The sequence below is a fragment of the Dermacentor silvarum genome, chromosome 4 (assembly GCF_013339745.2).
Source record: "Dermacentor silvarum isolate Dsil-2018 chromosome 4, BIME_Dsil_1.4, whole genome shotgun sequence".
NCBI classification, from domain to species: domain Eukaryota; kingdom Metazoa; phylum Arthropoda; class Arachnida; order Ixodida; family Ixodidae; genus Dermacentor; species Dermacentor silvarum.
Genome location: NC_051157.2, coordinates 156,306,913 through 156,328,253, shown reverse-complemented (window position 1 = coordinate 156,328,253; position 21,341 = coordinate 156,306,913). Strand labels below are relative to the sequence as shown.

Here is a 21,341-nt window from a genome sequence, read left to right as displayed (position 1 = left end):
CATAATCGAGAGATAAACGTCCTTACGAAATACAGCACCCGTATTTACAAAAAGATACTTAGGTTAAAAGTGTGCGTAAAAGCACATGGCTGCCGATATGTATGTCGAACATATTATTAGCGTAGGCGGCTGGCCAATGACAAATAGTACTGACAAACAGTAAGCGAACGAAAAGCTTTATGAATACGGGCTCTGAAGTACAATTTACGAGCTCTTTCACACCCAGTGAATGCAGAGACGTCGGTGGGAACACAGAATCCCGGCTAATCGAAACTTAAGTCTTTCGGACGAAACTTACGTCTTTTGCCTACCACCGAAATTTTCTCGATAACTGGCATCCCACAGATATAGCACCAAGCCCAGATCTTGATCCCAATAAAATTAATATCTCGTCGTAACGTGGTCGACCAGCCTGAATTATTTTGTATTGGCAGTATGCTTAAGCGAATCCGGTGTTTCCTGACCTGCTCTATATGAGTAGAATTTATACTGTGTCTTAATGATACCTAAAAGAAACTGCGGGTGGCAGTCTGGTTGTTTGGATTCGGTGATCACTAATTTGATCGCCTAAGCTGGACAGTGGCTTCCTAATGCACGAGGGCCTGTAATTCACTCCCGGTTAGTTTCTATTTGGACCAGACTATATTCAACGGATACTGGGAAGCCGAGGAACAGTGTTAAGTGATACTAAAGTATAGTTTCTATATGACTTAGGCAAGTCCCCTTATCGAAGCGTTGACCCGCCACGGTAACTTAGTAGCTCAGTTCGAGGTCTTTGTTACCATCTCGGCCGCGGTGCCGCCGCATTTCAATAAGGTTGAAAAAAAAAAAACCTCTTGAATTTAGATTTAGGTGCACATTAAAGAACTGTGGTCAAATTAATCTGCAGTCCCCTACTACGAAAATAAGGTTCATTGCCTGCCTGCCTGTCCCTACTACGACGTGCCTCATAATGAGATCGTGGTTTTGGCACGCAACATCCCAGAATCTAGTTTTATCGAAACAAGCTTGTTCACCAGCTGTTCATAAACTATACATACACTAACTCTTAGTGAAAACAACTCCCACGGCTTACCAGCCGCGGTGGCTTAGCGGCTGTGGTGTGGCGTTGCTAAGCACGAGGTGGCGGGATGAAATCCCCGCCGCGGAGGCCGCATTTAGATGGGGGCGAAATGCAAAAAACACCGGCGTCCCGCGCATTCGGGGCACGTTAAAGAACCCCAGCTGGTCGAAACTAATCCGGAGTCCCCATCTACGGCGTGCCTCAAAATCGTGTTTTTGGTGCATAAAATTCCGTAACTAATCTTTTTTTCTTTCCTGCGGCTTGCTTTATACGTCGTCGCAGTGCCGATTCATCGACACACTTTGGTCTCATTGTAATGAAGCAGACGCGCCTCGTGTTTTTTTTTAATTTTTAATTAGTAGCCATCGTTCCCAATTTGTATTTCTCGAGGCATATAGCCATGCAGTTTTTAATTACATTAGAAAATGAATCATTTTTAATTTCTTATATTTTTTTACGATAGTGGGTTAAGCCACACCATCAATTTGTCACTCCGTAGAGCTTTGTTTTCACAACATTAAAAGTCTAAAATGTTGCTAACGCTGCATTCGTGTGCTTCATATGGCTGTTATATGGACTACTACTTCACGAGGTCGCACTACGTGCAAAATTGACACGAGCCACTGACATGACTCAATGACAACTTCTTCGATCGCCTTGCTCAGGAGAGGACGACGTTTTCTCCAGATTTTATCGATTGGAAGTACAATAACTGACATAATTGCTCAGTTTTCTTTAGATAGCTGCCACCCGATAGCTACCACAAGTTAGATAACCGCCACAAGTTGTTGCCAAAGAACACCAAAGAAGCTTGGTGCGCTGTTTTGTTGCTTCCATGGGATGTCGGCGCGTCCGGGAACCCAATTGACCAGAAAATCTTTAACATCGACCGAGGATTTTTGCAGCCCCAGCGTAGGTAACTTTTTCTCGGTCACAGTTAAAGATCTTTTCTATTCTATCCCACTCAAGGAGCTGTTTTAGCTGTTCAGGCATGTATTGAGAAGAAATGCGCTGTACCATCTGTAACTAGCTACATTGTGCGCTCGTGTTAACAACCAGAAAACAGAACGCGAGACCTGCGGAACCCAGCATACCCATCCACTTGTCAGTTGCAAGGAAGAGGTGGTTTATCAAATTCCGCTCTCATGCAAAGAAGGTTTACATTCGATAAACGGAGCGATGTTTAAATGAAAGGCTAAAAGAACATGAACGCTCACAGGAAAAAGGGACCGGTTCCAATTTGGCCATCCATTGCAAAGAGTGCGGGTGCGAGCCTCGCCTAAGAGATAGCATTGTTCTGGACAGAAGTTGAGACAGCGTTGCCCGTGAGCTAAAGGAAGCCTTCCACATTTGAAAGAAGGGCCACGAACGTCATCTTTTATTCGAGATTCGTCATTTTTTACAATTGCTTTATCGCCTTGTGCCCTGTTACCATGTGATTTTCGACAACGTGTGAGTTGTGCTGCCAGATTTGCGTATGTATTCTTGTGCGTTCCTGTCAATAAAGAATGAGTTGTTAGTAAGCGCTCGTCCGTGTCTCTTCTTGTGTCGTCTGTTTGGCGCTTGAGTACTTCAGTAACATGCACCAACTAGCCCAACAAAAAGTTATATTATTTATACGTTGGAATTGCACTCGTCTTTGTTCTAGGGTGGTGGGATGGTGCTATGAAAGTGGCTTTGTGAATTCGCTCTCCCACCCGCCATTGCGGTGTAGTGGCTATATGGCGTTGCGCACTGCTAAACCCGAAGGCGCGGGATCGAATTCCGGCCGCTACGTCCGGTTTTCGATCGGGGCGAAATGCAAAAACGCCCGTGTACCGTGCATAGGGTGCCCGTTAAAGAACCCCATTTGGTGGAAAAATTAATCTGGAGTCCCCCACTACGGCGTGACTCATAATCATGTCGTGGTTTTGGCAAGTAAAATTCCAGAATTTAATTAATTTTATATTCCCCTCTCCCCACCGCCTCTATGTAATACCGCCATTTTGCTGGCATTCGGAGCAATTTGAATAAAAGAAAAAGAAATGAGTGCATGATGGTTGCTGGTAGCGACAGGTGATGAATAATGTTTTGCCCTGAAAGAACTTGCTCGAAAGCACATACTGGCTTGGTCAACTCTTGTCATTGGAATCCAAGATTCCAATTCCAGTTGGGTGTCCTTTTAGATTTTCCAGCAGGAAAAGCAACCACGCATTATAAAAAAAAGTCAATAAATAAAGGCAACAGAGCGGCAGACGTTGTCAGCGTGATCAACGACCTGGGATAAGAGGTAACGGCGGTATCGGTGTACACTCGAGACACCGACTCCGCGGAGAAACGGCGATAGCCCTGGCGGTCACGACAAGCGAGCGACAAGAACACATAACAGTCATCACGGATTCACAAACAGAATGGAGAAACTGCCAAACAGGTCACATTTCGAAACAAGCCCTGGACATCCTGAACAAACAATGAAATGTTCAAGAAACATACATTGTATAGGCCCCGGGACACGAGTCCCCAGCGGGTAATCTAGCGGCTCACGCCAGTGCTCGAGATCACATTCTCTGGGCTATCCCACCAGGTACACGAGCGCAGGTCGACCCACACGATGGCTTGCCGAAAAGGCAAACAGACATACTGAGTCACTACAGGCTGGGTAGGAGGACCCCGCACCCCAAGCTGACCAGAGTAGAGGCGGTGATGTTCCAGGAGCTACAGACAGGCGCATTTCCGCATGGCACAATGCTGCACATCATGTATACCCTATGGCCTACAATTACAACTGCACATTCTACTCTGCGCCCAATACCATTTACGACACGGTATGGGAGTGTGGGCGCAACTCATCGGTACCACCCTTCACAGGACCAACCGTCGAGCAGTGGGAGGCCCAACTCACAAGCCCGAGCCTTGAGGACCTGCATCGCCTGGTGAAATGGGCCAAGCTATCGGCTCAGGCCCGCGGAATGCTGGACTATAGGGACACCGCCCAGATCAGATGATTCCACTTTCGGCTCACATCTATAAATAAAGTTTATTCATCCTCCTCCAGCGCAAAAATATAATATATAGTGGAAGCATGGACGCAGCTTTGTGTGTCCTAGTATCGCGATCATTTTTCATAGTGCTCGCTCACTGACTGTGTCACCTTGGCCTTGCTGCAGAGAAGGTAACCCATCTCTATCCGGGAAATAGCAGAGCAACATCATTCCTGCATGATCGTTATATGTCCACCTCGATACTTAATCCTGACAATCCACCTCCCACCACCCTCCGGTGCAGGCCGAAAAATCGAAAGCCAAAATATCCTACACTATATATACATTTATATGTATAAGCTAAAAAATAAAAGATAGTAAGCGCATTAAAAAAATCTACGCGCGCCCACCGTGATTTTTTTTTACTTGAGGACAGGAAGCTCAGCTATTTGGTAAACATTGACAGCGGCAGATTTGGTATGATTTGGTTTGGTGCCTATATGTATGGCACAACCCACTACGGGGGATTGGCAGAGTGGCGTCGAGATAATGCACGAGCAATCTTCGCCTTTGTCGTGTTTCGTTCCTTCGTGTATCTGTTTATTCCTTCTGTATTGCCTCACCCCAAATGCAGGTACAAAATGCTCCCTTCAGATCTTTCCTTCTGACAGTCGTGGCCAATTTGTAGTTATATGGTTTCTGTTCGTGATCCGCACTTCTTCCCTTCTGAAAGTTTCTCATACTTTATTCAGCTCTAATGTAAGATTGAACAAAGCTCAACCAAGCTCAACTGCCAGTGCGCGCCGTGTGGCTATCTGGAAGAATGGTAGAAGAAGAAGCTGCGACCGTGCCGCCCTCGTGGCCATGCTCGCTGCACGGCCCTCTCACAATTACGTCCTCGCGCAGCCGTTCGGAAGCAAGGAAGCGCTGCTTTGTCCCTGGCCCAACCCGGCAGCAAGACTGCTATACCCTCAGGTGGGCTTGCTTGTTCGCGACTCAACTGGGCCTTAAAGAGGTCTGTATGTCTCAAACGAGGCACATCCATCCCCCTCCCTATCTTTCGTCCCCTCCCTTTTTTCTCGTTTTTTGGTCCAACGCAGCCACTCGCTAAAGCTCAACACAAACCCAGCCCAAGTGACCGGCGCAAACTGGCTGCGCTTTTGTAGCGAGAACATATCGGCTCTGCGATACGTTTTTACTACAAACGCTCTGCGTACTGTATTGCCACGCATTTTACAGTTTGAGCCCGTACTCGGGCCCTTTTCCAAGCCTGCCGTCACCAGCCGCGGTGGCTCACTAGCTACGGTATTCGGCTGTTGAAGACGACGTCACGGGTTCGATTCCCTGCCACCGCAGCCGCATTCCGATGGAGGCAAAGCGCTCTTATACGGGGATTTGGATGCATGTTAAGTGCGCCGGTAAAACTAAAGCGGGACGCTCCTTACGGCGCCTCTTATAGTATGTGATTTGGTATTTAACGTTAACACGTCCAACTTCATTTTAATTCATGCATTTTCTTTTCATTAGCGCCTGGATACTGAGCCCGTTTGACAACCGAGTGCGGTGCTGCTGGGTCCGAGGCTGTGCAGAGATCCACTATGGGAGTGTCGTGGACGCACCTGTGGCTGCTAGTGTGGAAGTGCTACGTGATCGTGGTGAAGCGCCACTGGGTCGCCTTCATCATGGAGCTGCTGGCGCCCGCCGCGGTGTCCCTGACGCTGGTGTTCGCACGCCAACACATGGACTACTCGCGCGTGCTGAACGTGACGCACTTCGAGCCGTTCCCCGTGCAGAGGCTGCCGCCGCGCTTCCACGTGCCACCGCCCAGCGCACCTCGCTGGCTGCTGCTCTACGCGCCGGAGACCAACGCCACCGCAGCTGTGCTCGGGGCGATTGCCGAAAACTCCAACCCGCCCCTCATGGGTAAGGAACTTTGCGAACAATAATTCTATACCAACCAACAGCGTGTAGTGTCAACGTAGTAGTCTGCTCTTTTTGCCTGCATCCTAAATGCGCATTCGCAAGCGTGCAGTTTGTCTATTGCGGCGCTGATTATTATTAATGCAATCAGCGTTTAAGGATACTTCCGGTAGCTATCTGTCGCTGTCTCTACCCGTTTCCCACTAACTTGAGTTACTGAGCAGTCCAAGGTTGAATGCCTAGAGCATCGGGCTGCTGTGCTGAAGGAACCGGGTTTGAAACCAACCGTTGGACCAAATTGGGTCACTGGGTATGTGCAGCTTTCCAACGTAAAAAAAACCTTCTGAGATTCCACAGGCGCTGGGTGGAATTGAACCCTCGACATCCATATTCAGTCAATCTTGTCTGAATACATACGCACGCACACGCCACGCGTAAGCTTCGCGGCGGCGCCACTATATATGTCGCAGCGTGTCCGGTGGGAAGCGTGAGAGGAGCAAGGCTGCATGCACGCCTCATAGATAACGCGTTTCTACGTTGACAATACGGTGTCGCTACATTGCTTCAATGATAATCGTATCAACGTCGACGTTCATCGTGAGATGGGTTCTGCCGGAATTATTATTTCGATAGCAATTATAAGGACACTCCAAGCAAATTTTCGCCGTCAGCGTCGGGGTTGGGCTCCGCATATTCATCCGCACGAAGAAAATATCGGCAAGCAGGTATTAGTGTGGCGATGTGGTGTCGCGGATCAGTTCGAGTTTCAAAATACGTCTTACAATCTGCACCTCTAGTTCATTGTCATGAGTATTTGGCGAAGAGAGTAACACACCTCCAGTGCAAGGATTCAAGACGGAGGAGGCTATGGTAAACCACTACACGGCCGCGATGGCGCACCGGGACTCCATCCTGGGAGGCGTCGTCTTTGTCGGCCTCAATCTGAACGCAAGTGGGACATTGCCCCTGGACATCCATTTCAAGGCAAGTATCACAAGCTGCCAATGCTCTTTACACCATATTAGAGCTCATTTTGGGGATTGAGTTCCCGCCCATTGGGCAAACTGGAATGCCTTTTCTGGGGATGCTACACTCTCGTATCCCTTGATGCTCTTCCCGCATGACACTTGGTTCGGCTGTAATCCGACTGCACCGCGTAGCTATGTACCGTTGGTGGTTTGTAGTTGCAGAATCAGTGCTTAAAGACAGAGGGTCTCGGGATATATATATATATCAAGTCGCAGTCGTCGTAATACAGCTGACTAGGAGGTACAGAATGAAGGTAGTACACGTTTACTCCCCAACCTCCAGTCACGATGATGAAGAAATAGAACAGTTCTATGAAGATGTTGAATTAGGAATGAGAAAGGTGCAAATTCAGCATACTGTAGTCATGGGCGACTTCAATGCAAAAGTGGGGAAAAAGCAGGCTGGTGAGCAAGCAATTGCCAACTACGGCATTGATTATAGGAACACTAGAGATACTAAAAGAAAACTAAAAAAACACTAAAAGAAAAGTGTACAATCATTGCATTCTAGCGGTGCTAACATATGGGGCAGAAACTTTGAGGTTAACGAAGCTCGAGAACAAGTTAAGGACCGCACGAAGAGCGATGGAACGAAAAATGTTATGCTTAACGTTAAGAGACAGGAAGAGAGTGGTGTGAATCAGCGAACAAACGGGAATAGCCGATATTCTAGTTGACATTAAGCGGAAAAAAATGGAGCTGGGCAGGCCATGTAATGCGTAGGATGGATAACCGGTGTACCATTAGAGTTACAGAATGCATACCAAAAGAAGGCAAGCGCAGTCGAGGATGCCAGAGAACTAGGTGGGTTGAACCGGGGGTGATGAAGTTAGGAAATTTGCAGGCGCCAGTTGGAATCTGCTAGCGCAAGCCAAGGGTAACTGGAGATCACAGGGAGAGGCCTTCGTCCTGCAGTGGACATAAATATAAGCTGATGATGAAGGAATGCATGATGTACACACACACACACACACACACACACACACACACACACACACACACACACACACAGTGTGTGTGTGTGTGTGTGTGTGTGTGTGTGTGTGTGTGTGTGTGTGTGTGTGTGTGTGTGTGTGTGTGTGTGTGTGTGTGTGTGTGTGTGTGTGTGTGTGTGTGTGTGTGTGTGTGTGTGTGTGTGTGTGTGTGTGTGTGTGTGTGTGTGTGTGTGTGTGTGTGTGTGTGTGTGGGCGCGCGTGCGAGCGCGTGCTAGCGCTATACTGGTCACCGCCCTATGAGGGCCCCCCTCCACTAAAGGGAGACTTTAAGCCCTGTGCAGAATAGTCGAGAGATGGCACGAGTGTTGCGCTGCTGTTCACTTTTTGAGTTGCAAAAAGGGAATAGCCTCGTCTTCTTTGACTTGGGGTCGGCTGTGTGCGCAGACTTTTTGCGTGCTTCGCGGGACCGTCCTGCGAAAGGCTTTGGAGTGGGACACCGCGATGGCGGAACATGATCGTTCGAACGCGCCACCGTTCGCATGACTGTAAACGCAAACGACTACGTGCTGGTGTCCAGCATGGAGGGCTAGCATATTCGCTAGATATTCTGTCGCGACGAGTCGGACTTTCTCAATTCGTCAGCGTCCATCGGGATGCTCGATTTATTGGTAGTAATTCGGCTAGCTAGCATTGGCGTATAGAATGCGCAGTAAATGCCCTTTTGTTTGTTCCCACTGCTCTGCTGTCGTTCCTTTGTCCCACGAGCAGGTTTGATGCCCCGCACCTCCAAACAGAGCTGCGACTTACGTTTTGAATCTCTGCAGATCCGACTCAAAGCGGCTCCTCGGATGAGGCTGTCGCAGGCGGAGCCCTACCAGTCGTGGAGCACCGACAGCAACTTTCCCATGTTACCCTTGTTCTCCCCGCGTCATCCTGAGACCAAGTTTGACGGTAGTCCAGGTGACCATGCAGGTTTCTTTTTTTGTCCGCACCAGGTAATACCCAGATGTGGCCGCTACTTAGGAACTTTGGAAATATGGCCACAACTTTGTGAGCTTTTACACTTTCTGCTAAGAGTTATTGCAGAAGTCAATCCGAAGATTACAGCCGAAGGAGGTGCAATTTCATGTCACCGGCGCCACTACGCACTTCATTATGCCACCATTATGGCATTACGCCATTATGTTGTATGCTGTTTGTTTCGGTTTCGAATTGATCCTGACCACTGGCGCCCCGCTGCGCCTAATGTTGTAATCAGTGCGAACGCTGATTCCTTGCCCCTCTCCGAATAAACTGAGTCGTCTTTAACGCGATAGCGTTAAGGGCCCCGTGTCGCAGAAAATACGGCGTCGGCGTAGATGTCGGCGTCCGTGGCGGAGAAAATTATCCCGAAACATCCTGACCGCGCAGGCGCTCCGCGTGGCGCAAGGTGTAGAGCAGGAGAAATCATTCTGAACCACCCCGACCACGCAGGCCCTCCGCATGGTGCAAAGTGTTAGTGAACAAAAATTTAATTTCTCACAGTGAAATCCGTCAGAAAAATGGTAAAGTACGACTTAACCACAACCCACAGACATGGCGGCGTCGGACTGTTATTTGAAAGTACGAGAAAACATTCTGTTACGAGGAAACTCAAACGCAAACCCCTTTTGCCAGCATTTCTACCATACCAACAGTGGCGCCCTCAGGTATGCTACTCGCGATAATCTTATCCAGATGGCGCTCGCATCCTCGGCAGGTCAAATTGGGACTTGGCCTGCGTCGGACTTGGCGTTTTGGACACGCGCGCGAGTCGGGGAAATAGCAATTAATACAATAATAAAGAAGGTCCTAGGGCCTTCACATTTTAATAAAAGACGACTTATATAGCCCCTAGAAAAACGTCTTCCCAGCAATGCGTTTCTGTTTAAAAGTGAAGCAGACTTTAAGGGGATCGGTGTAAACTTCATCTTTGTAAGCTGGCTTTCCCACGTTCAGTGTTGCAGTGAAACCGACTCAAAGAAAAAATGCGACGCGAACGGGTCCCGATAACGCTATCTCGTTCCACTCTTAAAGGTAAAGCTTAAGCGTCCTCCAATGTTTGGCCCCCATCAGAGGTCGTCTCGTTTCTCTGCGGCGCTCAGCGCCCCGGCCGTCAGGCCTCACCACGTAGGTCTGCGCGTCGGGCCGCCTCGCCGTGCGAGGCCCGATACCACACCACCAACGCACTTATATCTAAGTGGGCTGCTCGTTGATATCAATACCGTATTTTTAATTACAATAGAACACTTCATATTCCTCACTACCTTTTAACGCGATAGCGTTTAGGGCCGCGTGTCGCAGAAAATTCGGCATCGGCAACCGGCGTGTGATCGCGGGTGGTGGAGAAAATTATCCAACCACATCAACCGCGCAGGCCCTCCACGTGGTGCAAGGTTTTGGTGAACAAAAATTGACTTTCTCACAGTGAAATCCGTCAGAAAAATGGTAAAGTACGACTTTACCATTCCGCGTCGGATTCGCCATTGGATTGTTTACCAATCGTCGTCGGATTGTAATTTGAATGTACGAGAAAACCTAATTCTGCTACGAGGAAACTCAAACACAAACCCCTTTTCCAGCCTTTCTACCAGACCTGCGCGCGTCGGGGCAATAGTAAACAATAAATAAAATTTAAAAAGGTGCTAGGGCGTCCACATTTTAATATGACTACTGTACATTGGCCCTAGAAAAATATCTTTCCAGCAATGCATTTCAGTTTAAAAGTGAAGCCGACTTTAAGGGGATTGGTGTAAGCTTGGTTGTTGTAAGCTGGCTTTCCCACTTTCAGTGTTGTTGCAGTGAATGAAGCCTACTTGCCGTATGCGAACGATGCGATGCGAACGGGTCCCGATAGCGCTATCGCGTTCTACTCTTCAAGGCGAAGCTTAAGCGTCCTCCATTTTTTTTCTTCAATTTTCTTGTGAAACGAAACTATGCCCTGAAAGGTGCAGCGCCTTCCTTGCTCAGGAAATTCTACAGACATTTACCTGTCTGCGAAATGCACAGCAGCAATGTGAGTTATGTCTATATAATTGAGCACCGTAGGCAGCTGTAATTAAAAGCGTTAACCAACTGCCGCCTGCATCCTGTCTATACGTTGTTTTATAAAATGTCTGCGATGGCTCTTGGCTACAGCCGGAGCGTTATTTGTGGTTTCGCATGTTTAACCAAGTATTCTGCATAACATATATGAAGACGTGCACGCACACGGTACATTCACTATTCTAGTTGCCCTGTACTGCCGTGCCTATATATCATTAATTGGAAACATTCTACAGGAAGCTGATTACCCTATACGTATGATATGTATATAACCTTTGAACAAAGCACCCTGCATTGCAAGTAATAATTCTGGCCTTGACGCCACGGTGGACCATTGGTTTGATTTGGGTCGCGGTCGCGCAGGTTACGTGACCGAGGGCTTCCTGTACCTGCAGCGGCAGGTGTTCAAGCACACACTCGAGTTCCTGCAGGCGCAGGAGCAGCACTACCCGGAAGAGCCTCCACCGATCACGCACCTGAGGCTCCAGCGGTTCCCGCTACCGCCGCACACGGTGGACAGCTTCTACTTCATCGTCCAGTACTTCCTGCCCATCATTGTGCTGCTCAGCTTCATCTACCCATCGCTGGCCGCCGTCCGCCAGGTCGGCTACGAGAAGGAGTCTGGCATGAAGGTCCGCCCTTCTCCGCCCTGTAACAAGAACTGCGCTGCCTCTGATGCCAATAGAGTCGTATAAAAGGGATGCACATTACAAGCTTTTCTAAAGTCGTCTCCAAGTTCGCGTACACTTCTATACTACGCCGTTTTCCTCGTCTTTCCGTATTCTAAATTCCTAGATTGGTGCCCTATTTTTTCTGCTTTGTTTCGGGGTGGTGTGCAATATATCCGCGCTTAAATATTCGAGCTTGTCTTTGTGCGTGTTGGAGTGCGTGTGCGCGTGCGTGTGTGCGTGGTGTGTGTGTGTGTGTGTGTGTGTGTGTGTGTGTGTGTGTGTGTGTGTGTGTGTGTGTGTGTGTGTGTGTGTGTGTGTGTGTGTGCGTGCGTGCGTGCGTGCGTGCGTGTGTGTGTGTGTGTGTGTGTGTGTGTGTGCGTGTGTGTGTGTGTTTGCGTGCGTGCGTGCGTGCGTGCGTGCGTGCGTGCGTTTGCGTTTGCGTTTGCGTGTTATAAATAATAGACAGTTTTAGTATTGCGGAAATGGCACCACGCTAAACGCAATAAAATAGCGGGCTCAGACTGCGCATGCTCAGAACGCTATTTCAGTTTTGCGGATAGCGTGCGTCCGCTATTTCAGAAATATAGCGGAGACGCTAAACGCTCGCTAAGTTTTTAGCGTTGCAAACATGGTGGCACCCTCGGCTCGAACGCTTGACATGCAGGCTCGTTTCAAGGCTTGGCGTGGATCAACACGGCTAGTTTGGTTGTCGAGCTGCTCAGTTTGCTGCTTTGACTACTCGCAGCTAGATGGTTTTGCGCTTAGCGGCGCATCGTTGTCTTACGCTATACTAAAACTCTATCGAACAGCGTTCCGCAAAGGTTTAGCGTGCGTAACACGCTAACGCTAACGCAAGCATTTTCCGCAATACTAAAAGTCTCTAATGTTCAGCTCGTTCACAGGTTCAGTGTACCATGCTGCGCAATGTAAAATACCTTTCTCTGCCGCTACCACCAGGACCTGCTTGAGATGATGGGCGTGAACCCCTGGCTAAACTACGCGGCCTGGTTCTTCGCCACCTTGGCCGTGATGACTGCCAGCTCCGGGCTGCTGGTGATCGTGGTCACGGCGCCGCTCTCGAGCCACGGGCCTGTGCTGCGCAACAGCGACCCGGCCGTCTTCTTCCTGCTACTTGTCGCGTATTCGGCCAGCTCGACTTCGTTCTCATTTTTCGTCGGATCGTTCTTCAACAATGGTACGCCCGACGACTGCAGAGTTGTGGCTGGCAACAGCACCGAAACCAAAAACATTGCAAGAAGACAAAAATTATGGTTGATCCCTCTTTCTCATAGGAATAGGCAGAACACGACGTGTATTCACAGAAGCTGTTACATGTTTGATTCGGGAACTCACGGTCCGCTGCAGCGAAAGGCACACGTTTTGCGGGCCGGTTTGTTTTGCCCACGGCGTCCTGCTGGCGAGTGGCTTGGGCGAAGGTGCGAGCAATCTGGTCCGGCTCCGTAGTGGCTACGGCAGCTAGTCAAAATGCGACGCGCACAGCTGCAAGAATGCCAATGGCAGAGTTCGTACCTTGCGCATTCTGCTTCACGCTGGCGTGTCACTCGCCGGAGCAAAGCGAGATTCGCCTGGGGATGTCGTTGCCTTTCTGCGCCTTTTAGCGCAGCAGTAGTCTTAGGTGGTGCCATCGCAAGCGAAGCAGTAGGCGATGCACTGCTGGTGCACGTTGGAGCCGCAATCCATAGGCGATAAGGCGCCACAGGTTAATCCGACGCTAACTGCCTAGACAAGGACACAGCAGTACATGGATTTGTCTGATCTTCGTGCTTGTAGACTTAGACGTTCTTTTGCCTTTGTTTATTGCGCTTTAGATGCCTTCATTGCCGTAAATTTCAGAGCACTCTATACTTTTCGAAATGCAAAAGACTCTGCGAAAGCGCACAGTCGTTACTAATTACAACGGTTCAGCTTGTCGAGGTGGCCAAATCGAAGCGCGACAAGCGTCTCAATGTACTGGCTTGCCCGCGAAAAATTCATAAGGGAGTTTTAGGTCGCTTGTCGATCCATGCGTCCGTGGCGAAATGGTTTAAACCAATGCCTCCTAGCATTGTTTAAAAAAAGTTGTCGCAGTTTCACCTGAAAGGCGAAGCATCAATTGCGATAGCAAAATTGTAGAGAGCTATACGGAGTAATGATATTAGCTTTATGAGCTGTATAAACTTGGACATGCAGCAGCACCGGCAACACGCAGAACTGTTGTCGACGCCGTCGGCGTTTTGCCCGCGTTCGCTCAAAATGCGTGGGGCGTTGGTGACTGTTGCCGGAGCCTCTGATATAAATAGGCACTTGGTGCCGCAGCTAAACGTCGCCTCCCTTCCCTCCCCCTCCCCCCTCGTCCACGGTGTCTGGCGCGTGGGGGAGGGGGGCGCGTTTGCTCTACATATATGGTGATTGTAAAGGAGGAAAGAGACGCCTACTTCTGCAGCCCTTAAGGGAGCACGGCGCAGAACGCGCGTTTGTTCTCCACCGTGGGTTCACTCCCCGTGAAAGCGCGCGTCCCTCGCGCCCTTTCACTCGCACATACAGCGTTCGATGGCGCTGAGCCGTGCTCCCTCAAGGGCTGCAGAAGATAGCGCCAACCTTTCCCTTTCCCTCAAGAACCACTTATCATCATCATCGGCGACGATTTCATCTCCATTGACGTCATACGGAACCTCACGGCGACGGCGACGGCGACGCCGACGGCAGAAATCTGCTTTTGAGTGTCCATATAATTGCTATCGCAATAATTGAGCTGCTCTGCTAGTGGTTATGTGTTAGAATCCTGCAATCGGACTATTTTAATAGTGTTTTTACAGCAAAGCTGTTAAGGGATCAGTCTCCGATGGTTGTGTCCGCGTGTAGACAAAAACTCTCATTGGCCGTATGCTGTATGTGCGAGTGAAAGCGCGCGAGGGACGCGCGCTTTCATAGGGAGCAAACGCACGGTGGAGAGAAATTGCAACTTCTTCCGGCGCGCGAAAGGCCCTGGGGGGACGGGAGGGAGGGAGGGGAGCAGCACCAGCAACGCGCAGTACTGTTGGCGACGGCGGCGGCGTTTTGTACGCGTTCGCACCGACAGCGCGCGGCGTTGGTGACGTGTTTATGAAGAACGCGCCAACCTTTGTCGTACACACTATGACGGTGTACCGTAGCGACCATAAGGCCATTGTCCTTGTGGTCACGAAATAAAAGAAAACCACCAGATATATATTTCTCATTCTTTAATAGCTCAAATAACCAATTACACCATCACATCTTAATAGTCATAATTGGAAATACATAATCCCCACCATAGTACAGTTTCGCTGGTCTTCCATCTCCACCCCAGTGCAAGGGCTGATCTTTTTTTTTACTGTATGATTATTTATTGTATAATTATCGTATGAAACTCTATGCACGAGGCTACACTTGGTTCTTTATTCTATGGCTACACCGCGTTGGAGCCTCCGCTGCGCTGCGGCTACCGAAGTGCTCCCTGTCGGCGCTCGTTAGTGTCACGATGCAGTACTTCGCTTCACCGCTCCTAGATGGTGGAGCCGGAGCCGACGTCACATCCGTTACATCCGTTGCCGGAAATCAGCCGAACCCGGCATAAAACACTTTCGTGTTAAAATGGTGTGCTACACAGGATCCTTTTTTTTTATCAGTGCATTGAAATTAAACACAAAGGTGCACTCTAACCATTCGAATCTTCATGAGGCTTAATTAGCGAATCACCGATGTTCCCTAACATACATGTTTAGAGCCCGTGTTGCAATTGCGGAATTTAAGCTGTGCAGCGATGGACATTTCCGTTTTGCAGCAATTCGGATTACTTCTCAACTGCAGGCTATCCATGGCCTGAGCGTAAATTGCTGCTGCTGTGGCAGAAACTCTTGTCCGCTTGCTAACAGCGCTACCGGCTATGGTCCCAGGAAATTTTGATCGCATATCTTAGCGGTGTATTTTAATGAAGGATGCCTTGTCCTGCATACAATAATGACATACTTAAGTTTTTGATGCATTAAAACATACGAAGCACACGTGACTCACTTTGAACTTCAACTGTGCATCATTAATGTTTCTTCTTCACTTGACCAAATTTACTGGTAACGCTATCAATACTTGAGAAGCAGAAAAGTTTGCAGGCGATATTCTCCCGAAACTTTTGTAAACAGCGATGCGTTCAGTCTGTGACTTCGACCTTGAGGTCTGTGAACAAGTCTTGTGCTCAACCAGCGCCGCTACGATTGGACCATAAGTTTGACTTTTGTGCCTTCTCTGTTGTCCCACGCAGCGAACACTTCGGTGGCGGCGCTGGCCGTGGCCTACATCACGACTTTCTCGCCCTTCCTGTTCTTCTTCTCGATTAACGACGACCACACGCTTCCCACATTGGTGGCCGCCTGTCTGCTCTGCAACACTGCACTGCCCGTGGGCATCACCGTGACCACGTTACTCGAAGCGAGTGGTGAGTTCCTCCGTTGCACTTCCACAACGATGGATCTTTTTTCATGTCCATTACGCAGGGGCCATGAGATAGGGGACTTGCGTAAAGCGGACAATTCTGTGCTGGAAACAGAAGGCGCTGTATTTCGGCCACCATTAAGAAAGGATAGGCATGGGCAAGCTCTAGTAGCCGATCGCCTGCCCCACAACGTGCTTGTATGTTTTGTGCTCTTTCTCCAGCGTTCTTTCACTGAAATTAGGCGTACCGATCTACTGCTGCGGTGGGCACGGTCGCTATACAAGCAGTGTGCACTATTCGTGGACAGGTCGAGCCGTGAGGTACATAGTGCGAAACATTCAATGTGGCGTTCAACGCACCGACTTCTCCTGGGAAAAAAAAAAAAGCTGTACTTCTCCTGTGAACTTGGCCGTTGTGTGGCCATGCTGACCGCTCGTCCATATGAAAGCGAAGGAGAAGCGCATGCTTCAAGTCTGGGGGAAAGATTTACCCTGTTATCTACCTAGACATACACATGTAGCGATAACGCGTACGAAATCGAACAGTTAGTTACGCTCTTGCTTTTGTCCTGTTCTGCGTTTTGTGTTCAAAAACATCGCTTTAAGAAAATTAAGAATTTATATAACCAACTATAGCCCAACTCGCAGCACTTCTAGCACACATGCATATTTATCCGTGCCTCACACTCGTATGGGAGCTCGTCGTAATTGAGCTGCGTCACTCTCCTAAAGCTGTGTAATAACAGAGGTCATGTTTCTTGTGCCAATAATGAGATGCCGGGCAAGGATAGCTGCGACAAGCTGACCAGGTGAAACTTAGGAATACTCTAGCGCGTGCGAGTCCACTTGTCAGGTAAGCTATAAGGAGAATGCGCGGGATATAGTTACATCACTAAATAATAAATCAAATCATGCCACACTCCTTATAGCTTATTTCCCTCTTTTTCGGGAAGTTTGCTCTGTTCCAATCCAGAATGGCGTAAGAGATGACAAATGAGTTGTAGTTAGCTCCTAGAGTAAAGGCCTTTCCCCGTCGAAGCTTTTGCTTTGTAGTATAATAAAAAGCACTTTCGTGGTACAGGCTTAGGAATATGCCAAGACATTCCACCCATCCCCTTGCGGGGAAGCTTGCGTTTGCAGGGCCACGTTATTAGGCATCATGTCAGAACACTGCAGCAAATTCAGCGAGAATTGTGGTAGACTGCATGCGGTGCGGCCCACGAACTGTTCTTTTGCGCATCCGCGGCGGCTCTCCCATGCATGTCTGTCATTCACAATGGTGGCGGGAGCCCGCACTCTGTGCACGCAGGGTTGTTGCATTATGCAAAAGGTCTTGTAACACCACACTGTATTTCGATTAATCTGCAGGACGTCCTAATCCGCACTATTAGGGTTAACTATTAAGGTGGTGGTTTTTCTTATTTCTCCCTGAAGAACGTCATCTAAACCTCTTGCCATGTACTTGTGAATGGTGCATTAACACCGGATGGACGAGGTGAAAGGACAAAGATGAGCCTTCTTAAATGAAAGTTTTTATACAGGCAACAACGCTTGCGTGTGTCGATTCTTTTCGTTTGATCTGTATGCTCCTACTTCGTCTTGTGTTTTGCGCCATTCTAATGTTTTCATCAACACCAACTGCCCAAATACTTTACATTGTTAAACCACCTCTCTAGTACGAAAAAAAAAAACCTTTGCGCTACCAGGGAGTTAGAGGAATAGTGGACCCAATGTTAGCTGACGCATCATCCTTGTGTACATCGTTCCTATGCGCAGAAATCACCGAAGGAGAATACAATAGAACACAAGAGTAGTTTGCGTTCTGCACCATGCGTTAAGCCACTTGCTTCAATCATTTTTTTAAAAAACTATTCCTTATTTCTTTGTTATACTTTGTCATGTAGCCTCCATCCATCCACGCTACAAATTTAAGCACGAGCATGCTGTTTATACACATTTCCTAAGCTATTATGCTCTCCAGGTGACGGTATCCAGTGGCGCAACCTTGACGTGAACCCCAACCCTGGTCAAGGCCTGTCGTTAATGTCGGTCATACTGCTGCTTGTCTTCGATACCTTTATGTACATCGTGGTGCTCTGGTACGTGGAGGTGCTGGCCGCCAGTCAGCCGAGGATCAGCTGGCGACTGTCTTTGATTAAGGTGAGGATTCGCTGTTTAGCCATATTCGCCAAGGTATACATGCAAATGATGATATTTTCTTTTTTTTCTTTTAAAGTCACCGTCTCGCCCGAAAGACGAGGCATTTATAGCGATATCGATGTACTAAAAAACTACACGAAGTAAGATTCAGTTTTATTGGCCATATACATTTACAACTTAAATTGTGGAGATGGGTTTGCACAAGGCTTACCCTACGAGCGACGGTCAGGAAAGGCACGACGCTCCTCCACTCCGCAACGCACAAAGGCGCTACGGCAGGGTTCGTCGACTCTCCGACACGGCGCAGAGAAGGCTCCGGAGTCAGATCGCCAACAAACACGGGTTTATTCACCCAAGGTACAGCTCACTGCTACAGTCACGGCGCTTACGGGCCAAGGCTCGCCGCAAGACCGATCGAGTACGCGCGCCCGCTGCGCTAGGGCTAACCGGGTAGCGGTCCGCCAAGCGCGATAACGAGAGAGACTAACATTTATTGAGGTAAAAGGGAAGGGATTTAGGCGCTAGATGGGTGGGGCCCCAAGTCCAGGGCTCCACTGGCTTCTGCCGCCAGCCGGACGTGGCCCAGAAGCGCTAGTTGCACTTCCGGGTCTGAGCTAGCGAGGAGTGCCTCCCATTGCTCCGGAGAGCTTTCTAGTCTGTACCTATCCTGTAAGGAATTTAATTTCTCTGGCCTTTTACTACATCCCCATGAGACGTGGTAGAGGGTCGGTGGCGATTCGCGACACCACGGACAATCGTGCCCGTACAAGGTTGGAAAAATTTTGTGCAGTCGCAATAAATTTGGATAGACCCCCGTTTGAATTCTACGGAGGTCCATTGCGTCTTCCACTTCAAGAGATTTGTGGGGGACGCCATACTTTTGCCGTGCGCCTCGCTGATGAGCAAGAATCTCGCGCGGATCCAACCGAGCAGGATCACTGTCTTCCTCCCCGCGAAGGCCATGCAGTGTCGTGTGGGGTGGTTGTAATTGGGAGGGCGGCTGGTGCTCCGCTCGGTTCGTGAGCTCTCGAGCTAGAGCGTCCGCCCTCTCGTTACCCTCTAGGCCAGCATGTCCCGGGCACCAGACCAGCCTATAAGTGTTTTTTAGTTCCCTTCCTAATAAGTTGCGTATTTTTAATGGGAGGCGGCCGTTCGTAAAGAGTCGGCACGCCTCCTGGGAATCCGAGATGATGGTGATGTAGGCCTTCCCGACTTTTCGCTCCCCATGTTTAATTGCCAAGGCGATGGCGAAACACTCGGCTTTGGCGATCGAGGACGTGTACAGGGAGGCGCTTGATACCATGCTACTCGTGTCGCTATTGATTACTGTAACCACTGCGCGCTTCCAATTATATCTCGAAGCGTCTGCGTAGAGTACGTTGTCATTGCCTCTGACTAGTTTTCGGAGCCATTTTATTCGTTCCTCTCTCCTTTTTTTATGCCTTTCTTTGGCCATATTCTTCGGGATAGGGGCTACCGAGATGTTGCGTCGAACGGATTCTGGCATGTCCACTAGCACCTCGTCCAAGTTTTGGGGATGCGGTGGAAAGCCCGTCCTTATCAGAATCTCCCTTCCCGACCTCGTCTGGCTGAGACGGTTCCTTTGAGAGATTAATGTAGCAGCCTTGAGCTCGGCGTACGTGTTATGCACGCCGATCCCGAGGAGCCTGTCTGTCGCAGTGGCTACCGGTAAACCTAATGCCGCCTTGTAGATCCCTCTAATGATAGAGTCTACTTGCCCTTCCTCGCTCTTGTTGAGCGTGTGGAAGGGCAAGCTGTATGTCAACTTACTTATTACGAGCGCCTGCACTAAACGTAGAGTGTCGGTTTCCTTCATCCCCTTTTTGTGGAAGGTGATCCTCTGAATCATCCTAGCCACCTGTTTGGTTGCCGATTTTAGGAGACCAATTGTGTAATCTGCCCTACCGTTGCTCTGAACCCAGAAACCCAGGATACGAGCAACGGTGACCTCTTTAATTTTCTGATTTTCGATTTGGATTTCTATTTGTCCGTTACTTTTGTAACGTTTTCCATGTATACGGATCACCTCCGACTTTTCGGGGGCGCAGCTGAGACCGCTGGCTCTGGCAAAGTTTTCTACGACCAGGGCCGCCTCCTGCAGGGTCTGCTCCTTGCTGGCCAGAGACCCGCGCGTGGCCCATAGAGTGATGTCATCCGCGTAGAGGGTGTAACCTAGCTGCGGGACACCGTCCAAGGCCCGCGCGAGTCTACGCATGGCGATGTTAAACAACAAAGGAGATATGATGGCTCCCTGAGGCGTGCCCTTGTTTGGCATTTGGAAAGGTTCAGACTTTACTTGTGAGATACCAATTGTTGCCGTCCTCTCTGTGAGGAAAGCCCTTATATAGTTGAATATGTTTTCGCCGCAACCAATTATATTTAACTCTGAGAGTATAGCCTCGTGAGATATATTATCAAAAGCCCCCTTCAGGTCGAGAGCAAGCAGCAAATGCTCCCCACCCGTGGGAACGCCTTTTAGGACCTCTTCCTGTAACAGGAGGAAAGCGTCCTGTGTCGAGAGGCGACTGCGGAAGCCCAGCATGGTAGCCAGGAACAGGCCCCCGTCCTCTATGAAATTTTGAAGTCTGGTGTGAATGACCCGTTCGAAAAGCTTTCCCATGCATGACGTCAGTGATATGGGTCTGAGTGCCTGCAGGGAAGGCTTCTTCCCGGGTTTTGGAATGGTTATAATTTTGGCCTTTTTCCATTCTTCAGGGATCTTTCCTTTAAGCCAATAGTGTTCATTAAATTTATTTGTTAGGTCCTCTATGACTTTGTCACTAAGGTTCCTGATCATGGCATTTGTAATTTGGTCCTCACCGGGGGCTGTGTTCCTCTTGGCCGCCTGGGCTGCCGCAAAGACCTCCGCCTTTGTTATCGGCGCGTCTAGGTTTTCATTTTTTGCTCCCGTGTAACTGATTTGATTTGTCGAATTTGTTGTGGTTGCACTCTCGCCAATGTATCTGGCCTTGAGAGCCTTTATGAGGTCGTCATCCGTGCCCGGGAAGTCTTCCGCGATTTTCTGCATTGTTCGGTTGGTCGCGGATTTGGACTTATCTGGGTCAAGGATGTTC

General features: G+C 49.2%; 1 protein-coding gene across 1 annotated transcript; it reads left to right on the top strand.

The window, feature by feature from the left end:
* The first annotated feature begins 5,621 nt into the window (after window positions 1-5,621).
* LOC119449001 (phospholipid-transporting ATPase ABCA3) lies at window positions 5,622-20,111 on the top strand. Its single transcript, XM_037712200.2, has 8 exons — window positions 5,622-5,946; window positions 6,785-6,927; window positions 8,731-8,866; window positions 11,333-11,601; window positions 12,598-12,835; window positions 15,917-16,090; window positions 18,068-18,246; window positions 20,100-20,111. Exons 1-8 carry the CDS (start codon window positions 5,622-5,624, stop codon window positions 20,109-20,111), a joined length of 1,476 nt encoding a protein of 491 aa, XP_037568128.2.
* The last annotated feature ends 1,230 nt before the right edge of the window (window positions 20,112-21,341 follow it).